Source organism: Lactuca sativa, chromosome 3 (assembly GCF_002870075.4).
Source record: "Lactuca sativa cultivar Salinas chromosome 3, Lsat_Salinas_v11, whole genome shotgun sequence".
Classification (NCBI taxonomy): domain Eukaryota; kingdom Viridiplantae; phylum Streptophyta; class Magnoliopsida; order Asterales; family Asteraceae; genus Lactuca; species Lactuca sativa.
This window is the reverse complement of record NC_056625.2, coordinates 21,384,296-21,400,463: the sequence shown is the minus strand read 5'-3', so window position 1 is coordinate 21,400,463 and position 16,168 is coordinate 21,384,296. Positions and strand designations below refer to the sequence as shown.

Genomic DNA, 16,168 nt, shown 5'->3' with positions numbered 1-16,168 from the left:
TCCATCTACCGTACCAACCATAATCATCATGATTCAAAACCTCATCCGGCTATACCCCAATGAAGTGTCTGGGTTATGCTTTGAATCCCAAAGCCTTCATTAGACAAGAACAAACAGAGAGGCTCTAACACAATCCCTTCACCTGAACCTAATCACATACCTGCCATGCCACACCACTAATGTGCAAGGTAACTTGAAATATCATACCTTGTTTAATCCCTCAGTCCAAGAGGTTCTCTCCCACTTAGATACAATTGTGCTCTTCCAATCACAAAATTGATAGATTTCCAATCTATCTCGCAACCTGACTACCTGAAGCTATCGACAACCCGATTCCACAAGTACTAGTGTTCCATTACTAGCCAATCCTAGCGAGCACACACCTGCCAAAATTGAATGAATACTCCTCGAAATCTCAACAAGCTCAATATTCCTAAGTACTTTCCACTTAATCCATTATAAGTCCTCGGTGACTTTATAGGATGACGAAGAACAAAATCTCAACTATCGAAACGGGTACCCAACCAATTCAATGACCTACTTGCACTAGAGTAATTCCCATACGAACCTGCAACTGACCACACTTCGAAGGTATGAACTTGACAATTACCAATCTTACACCCACGATCAAACCAATTCCTTATTGCCTTATATCGCCGAAAGACACATACGAATCCTGTATTCAAACTCAAATGCCCACTTTGTGGATTCCTTGAGTTCCTTGCTGATACCATAAAAATTGAACTGGTTGTTGGTCTTCTCTTACTTAAAGCTTACTCTGACGGTGGTCAATGCCTCCCACATCAAAATCCAAAATAAGCTCACCCGAATATCCTCTAAGCACGACTCTTAATATGCAAAATGGCATATGTAGATTCTTAAAATAAAATATCTAGACCATCATGAGGAAAAATTTTAATTTCTAGGTGGAGACTTAGATAAACCACATATAGCGTCTCACACAACATACCATCACAAACGCAAACAAGAGCATGAAGGAAGGAAAACAGCACATGCCTACGACGTCAACTGGTGGAACTCGGATCTCCTCATCCTGTGACTGTAATGCTTGGCTCCTCACCTTGGGAACATCCATTCTGCCCTCACGACCATGGTGATCATCAAAGTAACTGGAGTAGGTGCACACACTAGTCCTGTAGTAACTGTACTTCCGGTAGTGCGGGCCCATACTACCTTCCACACCTACATGTATTTGTCTTAGAGGATCATCACAACAACCCTAACAGCACAGACTAGGCTAAGTATACATCATATCCTCACTCCTAGAGAATGGTTAGACATTCCTTAACTAATCGGCTGCTCACATAAAACCCACCCATGTAACGTCTTCCAACCCTGCAACACTCGTGTATGCTAATCATACGTAACACTGGATCCTATAGACAGTCAAATACTTGATTATACCCTAAGCCCACAACCAAACAATGAACAGTAAATAAGGCTAAATCAAACATTCTCAGGCTACAAAATCTTAGTTATATACAACTATGATGCATATACTAAGCAACTACATTAATGTTGGATGTGGTATGTTTGTGTCCAGAATTTGTTTGGTAATGTTTGTGTCCATAATTTATGTGGTAATCTTTGTTTGGTAATTATTTGGAATAGTGATTGTGGTAATGTTAGTGAGAAACCACCAAACATGTTGCAATGGAAGATATTATTGAATTGTATTGTTTGTGGTTTTTCTAGATTTATGTTTTCCAGTCTGATAATGATAAACAGGTAGGGTTAGAGTGGTTGTCGGAAGAAACTAGCGAAATAGTATTAGGGAGTATATTACATTAGTAGTCGATTGGCTGTAGGGTTGGTGGTTGGCGGTTAGTGGTTGGTGAAAGTGTCGATGGCAAAGTTGAAGATTGGTGGTTGCTTAGAAAAATAAGAAAAAGACAAATACAAAGGAAGTTTGTAACATAACATGTACAACAGAGAATTATAGATGATAACTGCCTGAGGGACCTTTGGTTCAAGATTTGAAAACCACATTGACCAACCATATAAATGTTCCCAACATTGGACTAAATGTGCAGATTGGAGCAAAATACAGTGACCAAAACTGTAATTTACTCTTCTTTAATCTAAAAATATTTGTTTTGTCTAACACCGCTGAATTTTACATCTAATTTAATGAAAGCATATTACCAGTTCACCCACCATTAAAATCCATTTTTATAAAGCCACCTTTCAAGGACCAATCAAAGTATTTATTAACGAAATAAACATAAAATCTCTTTAGAAACTAATTCCAAGAAACGTTAAACTTTTAAAACACAATCAAAACAAACAAAAGCTATACTGTTTAGAGGTACATGTATCGACCTCATGTATTATAATAATAGTATGTATGCAATGTTCGTTAGAATGATAATTGAAGTTGTAAATAATTAAAGTTGTCAAACAAAAAAAAACAATTTTAAATAAGATATAGCTATTATCGGGTGCTATGAACAGGTGCATCGTGTCTTGGAGTTGAATCTGATAGGCTGTTAAGTTGATTGGCTAAGAGTTGACTTTTAGTTCTCTTCTTTTTTGCTCTTTCATTTTCATTTACTATATACATGACCCACATACACTCTCAAACCTTCACACACAATTTAACAAGTAAAGACGCCCCTCAGATTCCTCGAGAGTGAGCAGGTAGCAGATTGCAGCTTTTTGCTTATTTAATTTCAGAACAATTTCACTATATATAAACGCAGTTCGTGTTCAACCTGGATCGCTCCCTTCTTCTTCGTCTTCTTCCTTGATCATACCTTTATAAAAACCCTGTAAGCATGTAACTTCGTTTCGATTTCCCAAAAAAAAAAAAAAGAATTTTTTAGCATACATTTATGAATTTTGTTTTGAAGCTTTATCTTTCTTGTATCTAGTCAAGTTGTTCAGTCTGGCTATCTTGAAAATCTTTCTTCCTTAATCGAAAATTTATAAAAATCTCCCAAGTATGTAAATTTAGGCAATCCATCGGGTTCTTCTGTTGAAAAGAAAAAAATTTGAAAAAAAAAAGAGATCTAGTTTCGATCTGGATCGAATTCAGCCGATTGTGTAGCAATACCTTTATAAAAATCTACAAATTATGTAAGGTTTTTGCCACTGATCTTTTGATCCTAGTTGAAAACCCAAAAAAAAAAAAACAAAAAAAAAGTATATTTAGTCAATAGCATAGATATTTAAGAGGGAAGAGAAATATCGAAAATGGAAGGCGGCGATGGACCAACGCCACCGGTATCAGCACCGGCGACACCTGGAACGCCCGGGGCTCCGTTGTTCACATCTCTTCGAGTGGACTCTTTGTCTTATGAACGGAAGTCAATGCCCCGTGGCAAGTGTATGCCTCTTTGTGCACCATCATGCGGCGGCGGTGCATCTAACACCTGCTTCACCGATTTCCCGTCTCCCGACGTCTCTCTCACCCGAAAGGTACCACCCACTCATTCCTTAATCTCTTCCAGACGATTAGTTTTATGCTAAATTTTGATTTGTTTTGATCGGATATAAATATGCAGTTGGGAGCAGAATTTGTGGGAACATTTATCTTAATATTCGCAGCAACAGCAGGACCGATAGTCAACGAGAAATACGCAGGATCGGAGACACTAATCGGGAATGCAGCATGTGCAGGGCTGGCGGTGATGATAATAATTCTGTCCACCGGTCATATCTCCGGAGCCCATCTAAACCCATCTCTCACCATCGCATTTGCAGCACTCCGTCACTTTCCATGGGCACAAGTCCCGGCGTACATCTTAGCACAAGTCTCAGCCTCCATATGTGCTTCGTTTGCTCTCAAAGGCGTCTTCCATCCCTTCATGTCCGGTGGCGTCACCGTCCCTTCCGTCAGCACCGGCCAAGCTTTCGCCCTGGAGTTCCTCATCACCTTTAATCTCCTGTTTGTCGTCACAGCAGTCGCCACTGACACTCGCGCTGTAAGTATTAAATAACCATAACCAACCAGTTATCGTCTACCTTTCTTTGTTTTTTACATTTATGTATTCTCAGGTGGGAGAACTGGCGGGGATTGCAGTCGGAGCTACTGTTATGCTCAACATTCTTGTTGCTGGGTAAGTGAGAATTGAAGCTTTATTGATATAAATATTGTATTAGGAAACATGAAATGAGATTGTTGTTTGATAATTAATGATGGGTTTGGTAGGCCTTCGAGTGGAGCTTCAATGAATCCGGTGAGGACACTAGGACCAGCGGTTGCAGCGGGGAACTACAAGGTGATATGGCTGTACTTACTGGCACCCACACTTGGTGCACTCGCCGGAGCTGGAGTCTACACGTTGGTCAAACTTCAGGCGGGTGAGGGTGAGGAACCACGTCCTGCCAGAAGCTTCCGGCGTTAGGTGGTGTTTTATGTTATATATGCATATGTGATTATATATGGTGTGTTTGTAATAAAATGGGACATGGTTTCATGTCCTTGGAACTGGTGTGTATGTGTTATGGTTTGTGGTTTGCTTTATGTTTTTCCTGTGTGATTAATATTATTGTACTAATAAAGAATGCATAAACATGTACTAGTATTATGTATGTTTGTATGAAGTTGTGGTATTGTAATCTTTGTTTTGTGATATACTATATGTTTGCCAAGGACCAAGTGGATTTGTTGCATTCGTAGCCGTTCATATTTCAATGTTCATGTTGTGTGGTTGCTTTCATGGTCCTTTTAGGCTTTTAGACTTGTTGGGGTCTATCTGATCTTCATGGATGTTTGCTCCCTCCTTCAGGGGCACGTTGTCGTGAGGTGGTTCGGCTTTTTATTCGGGGGCTTTCTTTGGTCCTACAAGAATGGAAGTATGGAATTGATTGTACCCTTTTGGTATTATGTTACATTCCTATTCCTAGAATGCTTGTACATATGGGCTGATCCTTACGGGCTTTTTTATATTGTTGAAATGAAAACACTTTGATCCTATAAACAAAAATACATGTTTTGATTGGTATTTGTGAAATAATTAAAATATTATTCAGTTTGAATCATTAGATCGCCACTAAAAAGGATATTTATTGTTGAAATGAAAACACTTAGATGGAGAGAGTGGAACGGATTCTGCAGGGCCCAATTTTTTTCATTATATATTTTTATTTTAAAATACAGAATTATAATAAAGATAAGGGTCTTTTTTTCTTGTTCGTCCCGGGCCTTTAAAAATATTTCATTTTTCAGGACCGGCCTTGGTCGGCATAACGAATCAAACCAAAGGCAGTATCGTCAAAGGGGAGAGTGCACGGGTAACAAAGCCCGTTGGGTCTCTTTTTTCTTTTGACAGTTGCAAATCGGTAAAAAAACAATTGTTTTAATCTATTTTGTCAATATAAATACAACCCTCTACCATTTCAAAAACAAACATTTTCTTCAATTTCATTACAGTCCTATTATTTCCGATTCCAGTCCCATTTAATCCAATTCGTTTCAATTCTGTTTTAAATGGATTTTCCTGGCAAATCTAAAAAAATCGGTCCTAGCCAAAGACACAAATTGGCGTAACAACATAGATTCTCAAGATGTGTCGTTTTCCGTTCCGGAAACCCAAATCCTAAACTACCCCCACTGCCAACAATATCAACAACAATATAGCTCACTCCCAATTGAATAATCCTACAACTAATTTCGTCTTCCTTAAGAAAATTTGGCCGTATCCCCAGTATTCACAATCTATTTCGGAAACTTAATTCCAATAATCTCCTCCCGAAATATCACAATTTTGTGAGCGCAAAATATAGAATCCAAAAAATCTAGTGATGAACATGCTCCAAGAAAATACGAGTTATAACCCGTTCTGAACTCATCGTCGAGAGTGCACATGATTATACCAAATAGAAAAAGTCGAAGAAATGGACCGAATAAAAAGGAGGTGGTGTTGTCATTTTATCATGTTATTAATCATTTGTAGTAGTTTATGTTTTTATCGAAATAGTATTTTTAATTTTTTTAGTTTTAATTAGTAAATATTTAATTTAAAAAATAAATAAATTAAGTGGTTTGGGAGGGATAAAAGAGATTGATTTACATGTGAGATCAGAGATGAGAGTGGTGAAAATGAGAGGAAAGATGAGTGGAAGGGATGGATCTCCCTCCTTATAAAATATTTTGAACCTCCTTATAAAATATTTTGAAAGTTTTTTACAAATTTTTATAATTTCTTCGGCACTAAATCCATATGTAAATTCTAAAGGTGTAATCAAAGAGTATAACTACCATCGGTCAAGTTTTGGGTCAAAATGAAATTGAAATAAAGGAAAATATAGCAAATTTTGAACGTTATATTCAACAAATGTAAAAATATATTTGATATTGAATCGAGTCAAGAGGCAAGTCATCAATCATGACCTTTTTTTCCGGGTCACCAACTCATCAAACTAATTGTTCTTTGAGATCACCATGTTTAATGAATATCAGTTCCTCATGGTTAATGGTTTTTCTAAATCAAACCATTTGAGGGTTAAACATCTTTAGACGAACTTTCAATCTATAAGCAACTGATTACATTTGTAATGTACTGTCTAAGAACTTATAAAATACGATATTTTAAAATAGTGGCAAGAAAGAAAATATGTAGGTCAATATAAAGTCATAATCCCAATTGTTAGGGATGCACTAATGGTCCAGAGTTGTATTGTATCTTTGAAATGATGTTCTTCTCTCAGTGGCACAACATTAAGTACAAGGTGTTGTATGTTGACAAATGAATGTTGTATATGTTCATGATGCCTAAAGATTATTATGATGCGATGAAAAGAGCACAAAAAGGCTTTGATTAACCCATATGAAAAAAATGAGATTTTGGAAGACAAAATCGAAAAATTGTGAGTGGACATATTATCATGTACTAACACCCATGTTAAAGAAACCACCATGACAAGAAAATAGAAACCCCAACCAAGATTACCCATATAGCGACGACACCCAAAAATTTGGAATTTCCCTCGATATATGTTCTTAAATTTTACGTTTTTGTTTACAAATTGTGTAAATCATTCAACAATTTCAAGTTTTTTATATTAATGAAATAGTGTTATATCAACCGCACTTCCATTTGTGAACAAGTGTTTTATTAAAATCATACAACCTACATCCCCAACCCACCACTATCTTTGCTTGCCATGACTTTTTCCATATGATCCAAGTAAGCTTTCACCCACCCATATCACCGCCTACAAAGAGATTCAACACAGTTAATAATGTTTCAAGAGCTCTATAAATACTCATGTAATATGTGGCAAGATTTCCTATCAACGTACTTTTCTGTAAGTTGATCCTTAAACGGGAGGCTAAAAAAAATCTCAAAATGCGAACTATGCTTCTTACATTCCCCCTTATCACTCTCCCAAAAAATAACGTCAACAACATTTCCCTCACTAGTCTACTCTGCATTAGACTTTTTATGAACTGCATCTGACCAAGTTTTAATAGTTTTAGAGCGTGTTTGGCAAAAGTAGTTATTAGCTGGAAATGGATAGTGGTTAGCTGGTAGCGGGTAGCTGGTACCGTGTAGCAGAAAGTTGTAGCTTTTATTTGCTATATAAATGTTTGGCAAAACTAGCTGGAAGCTTTTGAAATATATAAAATTACATAAAAGGACAATTGATTAAAAATAAATAAATATATAAATATATTTTTAAGGGTAATTATGGAAATTGATTTCAAAAGCCCAGGAGCGTTTTATTAAACACTACATGAAGTAACTTTTAGAATCAGAGCATTTTGTTAAAACTAAAAGCTAAACGCTCGTACTACCAAACGAAGTTTTTTGTTTAAACTAGAGCGTTTTATCAAAAATTAAAAGCTAGAAGCTCTCAAACGCTTCCAAAAGCTTCGTGTCAAATACGCCCTTAGTAAGACCGGTTTTATACCTCAGTTCATATGAATTGAGATTTGTATAAAGACTTTGTTTAATAAACCAAAAGCTAACTTTAAAAAAATGCTCACACTCATATTTTAACGAGTTTATAAAGCTTTTATTAAATTCCCTCAAATGTCCATTTGATTATTCTCACATCATTGTTGCTTAATTTTTTGTTTTGGATAAAAATATAATTTATTTTTTATTTATAATTTAAAAGATTAAGGGTGCACAGTATCATCCCAGTATGGAGAAGTGGCACAACACAATTGAGCGCCTGAGGCGGCATTCCCACATCCCTCGTTCTCCTTGTTCGCTTCTGTGTGAATATCCTGAATCATAGCCAACCCAATGGCTCTTCTTCCCCTTTTTCTCTTCGATCAATGGACTTTTCTCCCTCCATATCTCAACTTTCTTGTATTGCACCATCTTTCACCGACACCTTTGATTAATACTCTCTCCATCCTAAAATTATTGTCCACAGACAAAATAAAAACATACAGATTAAAAAAACATTAATTACCACTAACTTTATTAAATAAAATAACAATTATACCCTTTTGTTGCATTTTATTTCATAGTAATTGCATTCAATTTCATGATAGTTTAACTAATAATGAGATATATTTTGATAAAAAAAATACTTATTTTTAAAAATAAACTATTATTTTAAAGCAAGCCCTAAAGGAAACATGGTTATTAATTACAGTCATCAAGCATTTTTTGCATTTTTTATAGTCGATTTACATTTCAACTTTTATAAAGGTCATCGGTTTTTTTCATAGTTATACAAGAGTATATATTATTAAATGTTCATGAGTTGAAAAAATAGCAATAATAGTTGATCTACAACAAAATAAATATTAAATGAGTTTAAAAAAAAGTGCAATACGTCATTGAATATGTAAATAATATTCAAGTCACGAGGTGAGATGCAAATAATATTGCGCATATAATGGAATGCAAGAAACTTCATTTAATCATAAATAATCTTAGACTGTTATTTAGTACTTTAATTTAATGAAATATACTACCTATTTGCCTTAAAATACTAAATCATTATTCTACATGTCTGATTATCATTTTACATTTCTGAGCTAGCTTTATCGCTAGTTTCTCAAACATCACTTTTTATCAACATCAACTAAAACATAACTCAAGCACATTTTACAAAAAAAAAAAAAAAAAAAAAAAAAAAAAAAAAAAAAAAAAAAAAACATAAGAAAACAAGTATAGTTAGATCTGTGGAAGAGGACATTCCTGTAGTTTGTCCACCAACATTCTAAATCTTTCTGCCATGACTGGATGATTCCTGCCTTCATATACCTTAACAAGCGACTCAATTGCTCTATTTATTACCTCTTTCTTTTGGTTCCACGTGGCATCATGTTCACCTTCAAATTCTTCATTCATAACAGACGAACATAACCCCCTCAGCCACTCCTCAAGAAACAATGCTTTCTACACACAAAATCAACACATAATAATAAAGCCAACATCAAAGGGAGCAATTGTTGATTCATTTTGATAAAAAAATAAAAAATAAATAAATAAATAAAAACATCATGAAATGTGCATAAGCTGAGCTTACTTTTATAAGGAAATCATGAACAGGGTGATGACAAGTTCCTGAAGCAACTCCAACAACATGCAGCATGGTTGATGTTAACTGGGTAGTAAAATCAAACAAAGAATTAACATTGTAAAGGATTGATGTATTAATATTAAAAAAAATATATTTAAAAAAAATAAATAAAATAAAAAACTCAACCTGCTTCTCAAGTGCAACCCTGTATTTGAAACTTGAAGGAGCAAACATCTGATCTGAACCAAGGTTCTCAAGTGTGTGCTCCACCCCTTGAACAACATCTGAATATGACTTCCCATAATCTGCACAAAACAAAAAATTAAAAAAAAAAAAAAAAAAAAAAAAAAAAAAAAAAGATGAAGCTTATGATGGATGAGTGACCAAGTATTGTTGCTGGAGCAGCCAATGCAGCTGCAGCTTGTATCCTGATTTTGAAATTGGATGAATCGCGTAGAAGAAGTAAAAGAATACTAAAAACTGAAGGACCCCAATCTGTATCTTCAAGTTTTAATGTCTCATTCAGAAATAAGTTGCTCAATGCATGACAAACATTCCACCGTACCTTTTTTTTAAATAAAAAAAGTTAAAAAGGGTAAAACCGTAAAAGTTAAAAAAGTTTATTTTTTTTGGGGGGGTTTGAGAGTGTACCTTGACATTTCCGGTTGTAACACAAGAAAGAAATGCATGCACCATTCTTTCCAACCAAGAGAAATCTTCCCACATTAGTTGTAGAAATGAAGTTGATGTCAGACATCTTCCAGTTTCTACAGAAATATGGAAATCTTGAGTTGAACATGGAACAAATCTTGAAAGATTTCCAAGGGCTCTTACAGCATTTGCTTTGATCTAATAAGTATAAAATCAATTCAATTTAAAATACAATAATTACATTTGAATAGATAAATCTTCAGAGAGGTTACACAAGTTTACCTTATCACCATCTCTTGTAAGCCGTAAAGAACAATCAATTAACAGAGACACCATTTTGGTGCAATCCTTTAAATCTATCACATCAAAGACGAGTGAATTTTTACAATGCATAGGGGTAGAATGGTCAAATTGAAGTTTGGTACTCACCTACAGAAGAGCTTGAGGGGGTAAATCGGTCAATACAGTGGCGAACAGAATCACATAAATTAGCTAAAGCCCAGGAGGCTGCAATGCGAACCTAAAAAAAATAACTTATGAAATTAATTAGCTCACAGGATAAAAACAAATCAAATATAATTAAAGGAAAATATTTAAATATAAAATGAAAGAATGAATACCGAGACCAATGGATGATTGCTATTGACTTCAGCAGCATTAATAAACTTGCAAAGGGTCTCCACACTGTATAATTCAGACATTTGTAAGGCTCTTATAAACCAAATAAAGATATTGATATTTAATATGATGATAATAAAGAAACTTTTCTTTAAAAATAGAAAACTCATAAAGTATAAAAGTCAAAGGTACCTCATAAAAGCTTGTGGAAAACATGCAATAACACCAATGGCACGACATGCAGCAGATCTTACTGATGGAACATCATCATCAAGAGCAGCACTGATCTAAAAAGTGTACAATATAAATTTAAAAAAGAAATGGATATTTAACAGGGTTAATAAAGAAAATGGTGATGTTGACTTCTATAGTAAAACAGTTTTTAGAATCTTACAGAATAAGTGATGATCTGATCCTGTTTGTCCTCTGGAAGGGAAAAGAAAATAGTTGAAGTTATTCCTGCAAAACAAGTAATTGAAGCAGCCCTCACCTAAAAAAAGGGAAAATCAGATTAGCACCATAGAAAGAGTATTATTATAATAAACATATAATCTATTTATTTAAAAGAGAAAAATGGAAAAAGGAAAGTGAGATAACTGTTAACTAACCATGGGTGAAGTATGAAAGAGAGTTGATGATAACTGCTTTTCAATAGCTTCACACCACTGCTCACTGCCAGCTGGATGATCACCATTAGCCACTGGTTGGCTCTCCAATCCATATGATGGAGCAGATGATATTGTTTTCACTTTGATGTAATCATATGTAAAAGGACTGTTTAGTAATTTATCATCAGAAAGATCTTCAGTTCCTTTAAATCCACAGATAGCACGCAGACATTCATCCAGCAGCTGTCACAGATGATATTAAAAAAAAAAAAAAAAAAAAAAAAAAAAAAAAAAAAGGTTTTTCAAATTTGTAACGTGAAAGAAACCAAGAGAGAAAGTAGAAAACAGATCTCACCTTGATTGCATTGGTTATAACTTTTTCCCTAATTGTCCCTACAATGTGTCCGGAATTTACTGCCCCTACCCTTGAAGAGCCTTCAAGAATTGGATCCAAAAATTCAGAAATGATAGAGGAGACTTGTTTCCAGCATAGAACCATTAAATTTGGGTAATTGTGTGCCACAGCTTTAAGAACCTGCAGCAAGCTAGTAAGAATTTCATTTAATATCAAGTAACACATGAATTGTCCATGGGTTCAAAGTGAAAGTTCACCAATAGACTAGGGACCATTTATGTAATTCAGCTTAATTTAAATAACAATGGGAACGAGAATATGAAGTCAATTCACCTGGAGAGCTTCAAGGCTAACTGTTGAGCTTGTAGATGGTTGGGAATAATAAAACAAAGTAGAAAGAAGACCAGAAGATGTTTTCTCAATTTTAAGCCCTGTAAAATATGCTTATTAGCAACACTGTGTGTGTGTGTGTGAGAGAGAGAGAGAGAGTTGTAATATCTGACCTATAGATATTTCTATAACAAACATCTCATTCACTTTGAGTGAAGAAGGTGAGACAGATAAAGCATCCATTAAGCAACTTAGAGCAACAGCCTGCAATAATTTTGTTCATATATGCATTAGTGGCTACAAATAACAAAACAAAAAAAAAAAAAAAAAAAAAAAAAAAAAAAAAAGTGAAGAAAATCAGAAAGTGTGATATGAGAAGACTAACCAGCAGCCCAGTTTGATCATTATGAGAAAGAAAGCCTTCAACAATCCTTTCATGAAGATTCAAGATAACAGTAGGCAATAACTGATCAGGCATTCTTGAGTATCTGTTGATAAAGATGTGAATACAGTAATCATTAGTAGCTTATAATACAAGAGAGTGGCATTGAGGTAATGATGATTATGAGAATTCTTACGGTGTACACGAGATCAAAAGTGTGAGAATCTTGAACAAGGAAGTTAGGAATCCACTGTTTTTTTCATGTTTAATCAAATACAGGATACCTAAAAACATTAAAGAACAGTAAAAGCATATAAAAGGTGACTTGAGTGGATTAAAGGGAAGTTAATTGGAGTGAGGTTCATGTTGAAAGAAAGAAAAAAAGAAATCAGATAGATACCCGTGTGAAGTTGCATCAAAATCTGACCAAGTGAACTGGAAAGAGCAGTAAAAGATCCCAACTTGGTAGATTCCTTGTATTCAGCCACTTGAAGAAAAACAGATGCGGGCCCCTCCAACATGGTTGCCAAAGTAGATGCAGATGCAATACGTGCCTGAAATCCATACATATTAAATGCATCCCGTGATAAATAAAAAAAGACACATGAATGTATAAAACCAACATTAATAAATACCTTAAGATATGGATCATATAGCAAGCATGTCATCAGGTTTGCTTCATACCTCCTGTCAAACATATTACACATTTACACTAGAATGATAAAAAAAAAATACAATAAAACAACAGAGAAAGCATTGTCTTTTACCTTGCTTGAAGCACATCACTTGAGGGCAAAAGTATTGTCCATTGGGCAGTAAATAACTTTGGATCAGATCGACAAAGATCCTTTCACACAAAATCAAACACATTTCCCATTTTCAATACATAATCTATATCCATGCATCATGCATGTAAAAAAAAGTAGCATACACTCATACCTGTATGCAAACAATGGCAGATACTCTAATCTTAGAGCTCCTGTAATTACCAATACCTTTAGCTGATCCATCACTATCACTAAAATCAGAATCAGATGACATATAACCTATAGAAGCTGCATGTGAAAACTCCAATTTAGAATCTTTTGACTGCATCCCTTTTTGGCTCTGTTTACGCACATGTGGAGGCCTGTAGGGCCCACTACTGGATCCAGCTGATTCAGAAGTAATGTTTGTCATCCTAACTTCTTTTTTGTAGACAATCTGTGACTTACTAGTAAGACCATAACCAAAGAACATTCTTAATGCAGCTACAAAACCAGCAACCTGTAAGAAAACATATATTGGTAATTGGTAAAAAGAATATCTTCAATAACAAAATTAAGTCCAAGAATGAGAAAAAGTTACATGGTCTTGAAGGGATCCTTTTGCATTTACTAAAACCAAGTGAAGGCAATGAAGGAGTGAGGTATAAAATCTGCAGAATAGTTGCAACATTCATTTACTGATCAAATTCGGTATGATTGTTTAGATAATAAGTTACCTGAGTGAGAAGCAAAAGAAGACTACCTATCCATTACATTGCCTTCCATAAGTGGACCTTTACTTGCCAATACATCCAGAGTATTTCTGAAAGCCTGAAACAGTAGACAAATAAATTTTAACAAAACACTGTAAAAAGAATGAAAACTTGTTAATCATGCAAACAGAAAATGCTCACATCAACTGCTGATTGCCAATGGTCAGGTGGTAAAGATGTCCCAACTCTTGAGAATACTTCACTCATCATTGTAAAAACAGTTGTCTGAATTTCCCACGGACTGCTTTTTCGAATATTGTGAGATAATGTAACTATTTTGAGAAGAAAGTTTAACAGTTGCACATTGTCTGATAGTGTAATTGTTCTCTGATTAGCATCAACAAGAGACCTGGAAACTTGGAAAGTTTTAGATGAGTAGAATTATAAAACAAATTTGAAAAAGAAAACAATATATTTGACAAGAAAACAAACCTAACAGTGTCTAAGCAGTGTTTGGTGGCTTCAGTGACAGAAATATTATCTGAAGAATCTCTTTTTATTCCAGCTATGCCATTGCCAAGGAACATTTCCATCATTCCTCCAAAGGTGTGAAGTACAAGACCCCATGTTGATGATGTCACTTTGAAAGAAATGAGATGGCTGAAGCTATGAATCTGGAGAAAATAAAGCAACACAAGCATAATGTGAAAGTCAACTATTAAACACAAGAAAAATAATGATCAAAGAGAAAGTGATTATTCAAATAGACAATTCTGTTGTGAGGGAATGGAATTGTCAAAACAATTGGAATTGTGAGGGAATTGAATGGAATGTGCATGCATTTGGTTGGCAATCCTTGGATTTAATGTTTGGTAACAGACATATCTTTGGAATTGATATGTAATCATCCAAACTACCCTTAATTTAACTCCCTTATGATAATCATGATATAAGTATTTATAAAGTAATAAAAAAAATCAAATAATAATTGTAATCATATCACAATGATAATAATATAATAAAGAGTATTTTTTTCCCATATAATTTGAAGGAATTGAACATTCCATAGACAACATCTAGGAATGCCAAATTCCTTTATTTATGGGAAGTCGTCATCCCATCAGAATTCATCCCATCAGGTCAAATGAAATTTGTAATCCCATTCCATGGGATTCCATTTTGCCAAACACCCATAGAATATGGAATCTTGATTTCACCTAAGAATATGCCCCAAAAATCTCTTTCACTCTCTACTTATACTTTCACCCAACTTAATTGCTAGAACATCAAACCTTATTACGTTTCAACTTAAGTTGTGGCTCAACAAGCTTTTACCTTAGTACAAATCCTATGGAATACAGTGAGAGGATGAAAGGGTTGTAAATTTCAAAAGAAAGGGGTTTCTAAACTTTCACATGTGTCAACATACTCGTCTACCCCATTGAGCTTTGAGTTACATATCAAGTATAATGAGACACAGAGCAAGCATGGACATGATTTAGGCATAAAGATTTACACAGTAAGAGTTACCAGGTTGGATAGCTGCACCAACGCATGACGAGTATCATCATCCCCTCTGGAATTCGATATGGGCCCGACCAATTCCAAAAGAAACATCGCATCCGAGGTGACCTGAAAAGCCAAATACATTTGTGTGTATGAACAACAGACGAATGAGACTTTGGACATAAAAGAGAACGCCTCCGTACCTCATGGACAGGGAGATTGGGGATAGCGGCAATCAGGGTTTCAGATTGGGAAAAAATTAGATTGTTAAGGAGCTGAACGACAGTAGAACCAGTTGGAGAGTTCTGCACTTCGTCCCTCAATGTCAAAAAGATCGTCCTCCATGACCTAACCGCCGAAGATGGAATGGACGTCGAGGCTTCCATTAACGTAGCGACTCGAGTAAAGCAGGAAGTTTAAATGAGGGTTTTGGAAGTCGAATGGGTTTTTTTTTTTATACTTCTTTTTTCTTATTTTTTTTCTTTTTTATTTATACTTAAAAAAACTTAAAGATAATTTTGTATATATCCTTATTAAACGATTAAACGATTGAATATCATATTTGTCCGCTTAAACATTAAATATCATATTTGTCTTTCTTAATGTTATAAAATTTTAAAATTTCGGATTTGTCCAAATCTATTTTTTAAATAGTTTTTATTATTAAATAATCCTTTTTTATATTTTAAAATCATTAAAAATAGTAAAAATTACTAATCGGACGATAATACCCCTGGCTTGTAAATCACAAGAATACCTTATTCATGCCACATGCATCCAATGACCGGACGATCAACATAACC

The 16,168-nt window shown here is 34.7% G+C and overlaps 2 protein-coding genes across 3 annotated transcripts; one reads left to right on the top strand and one right to left on the bottom strand.

Annotated features, from left to right (window-relative positions):
- The first annotated feature begins 2,550 nt into the window (after nt 1–2,550).
- On the top strand, nt 2,551–4,600 carry LOC111907394 (probable aquaporin NIP5-1). The gene is made up of 4 exons (XM_023903169.3): nt 2,551–3,441; nt 3,528–3,947; nt 4,021–4,082; nt 4,175–4,600. The coding sequence occupies exons 1-4, from the start codon at nt 3,217–3,219 to the stop codon at nt 4,368–4,370; spliced, it is 903 nt and encodes a 300-aa protein (XP_023758937.1). The 5' UTR covers nt 2,551–3,216; the 3' UTR covers nt 4,371–4,600.
- A 4,229-nt stretch (nt 4,601–8,829) lies between these two features.
- On the bottom strand, nt 8,830–15,797 carry LOC111907395 (uncharacterized). 2 transcript variants are annotated; one of them, XM_023903170.3, is made up of 26 exons: nt 15,569–15,796; nt 15,390–15,491; nt 14,352–14,533; nt 14,061–14,268; nt 13,910–13,977; nt 13,748–13,817; nt 13,340–13,666; nt 13,168–13,247; nt 13,036–13,087; nt 12,801–12,954; nt 12,597–12,684; nt 12,404–12,506; nt 12,192–12,282; nt 12,022–12,119; nt 11,689–11,868; nt 11,334–11,576; nt 11,120–11,215; nt 10,918–11,012; nt 10,728–10,791; nt 10,537–10,627; nt 10,390–10,463; nt 10,108–10,305; nt 9,841–10,021; nt 9,643–9,761; nt 9,463–9,540; nt 8,830–9,332 (listed from the first exon to the last, which is right to left on the bottom strand). In XM_023903170.3, the coding sequence occupies exons 1-26, from the start codon at nt 15,749–15,751 to the stop codon at nt 9,108–9,110; spliced, it is 3,450 nt and encodes a 1,149-aa protein (XP_023758938.1). In that variant the 5' UTR covers nt 15,752–15,796; the 3' UTR covers nt 8,830–9,107. The 2 variants fall into 2 exon arrangements, 1 of the variants encoding a protein (XP_023758938.1); XR_006189006.2 differs by lacking the exons at nt 8,830–9,332; nt 9,463–9,540; nt 9,643–9,761 and having other exon boundaries at nt 9,884–10,021; nt 10,108–10,223; nt 15,569–15,797.
- Between the last annotated feature and the right edge of the window lie 371 nt (nt 15,798–16,168).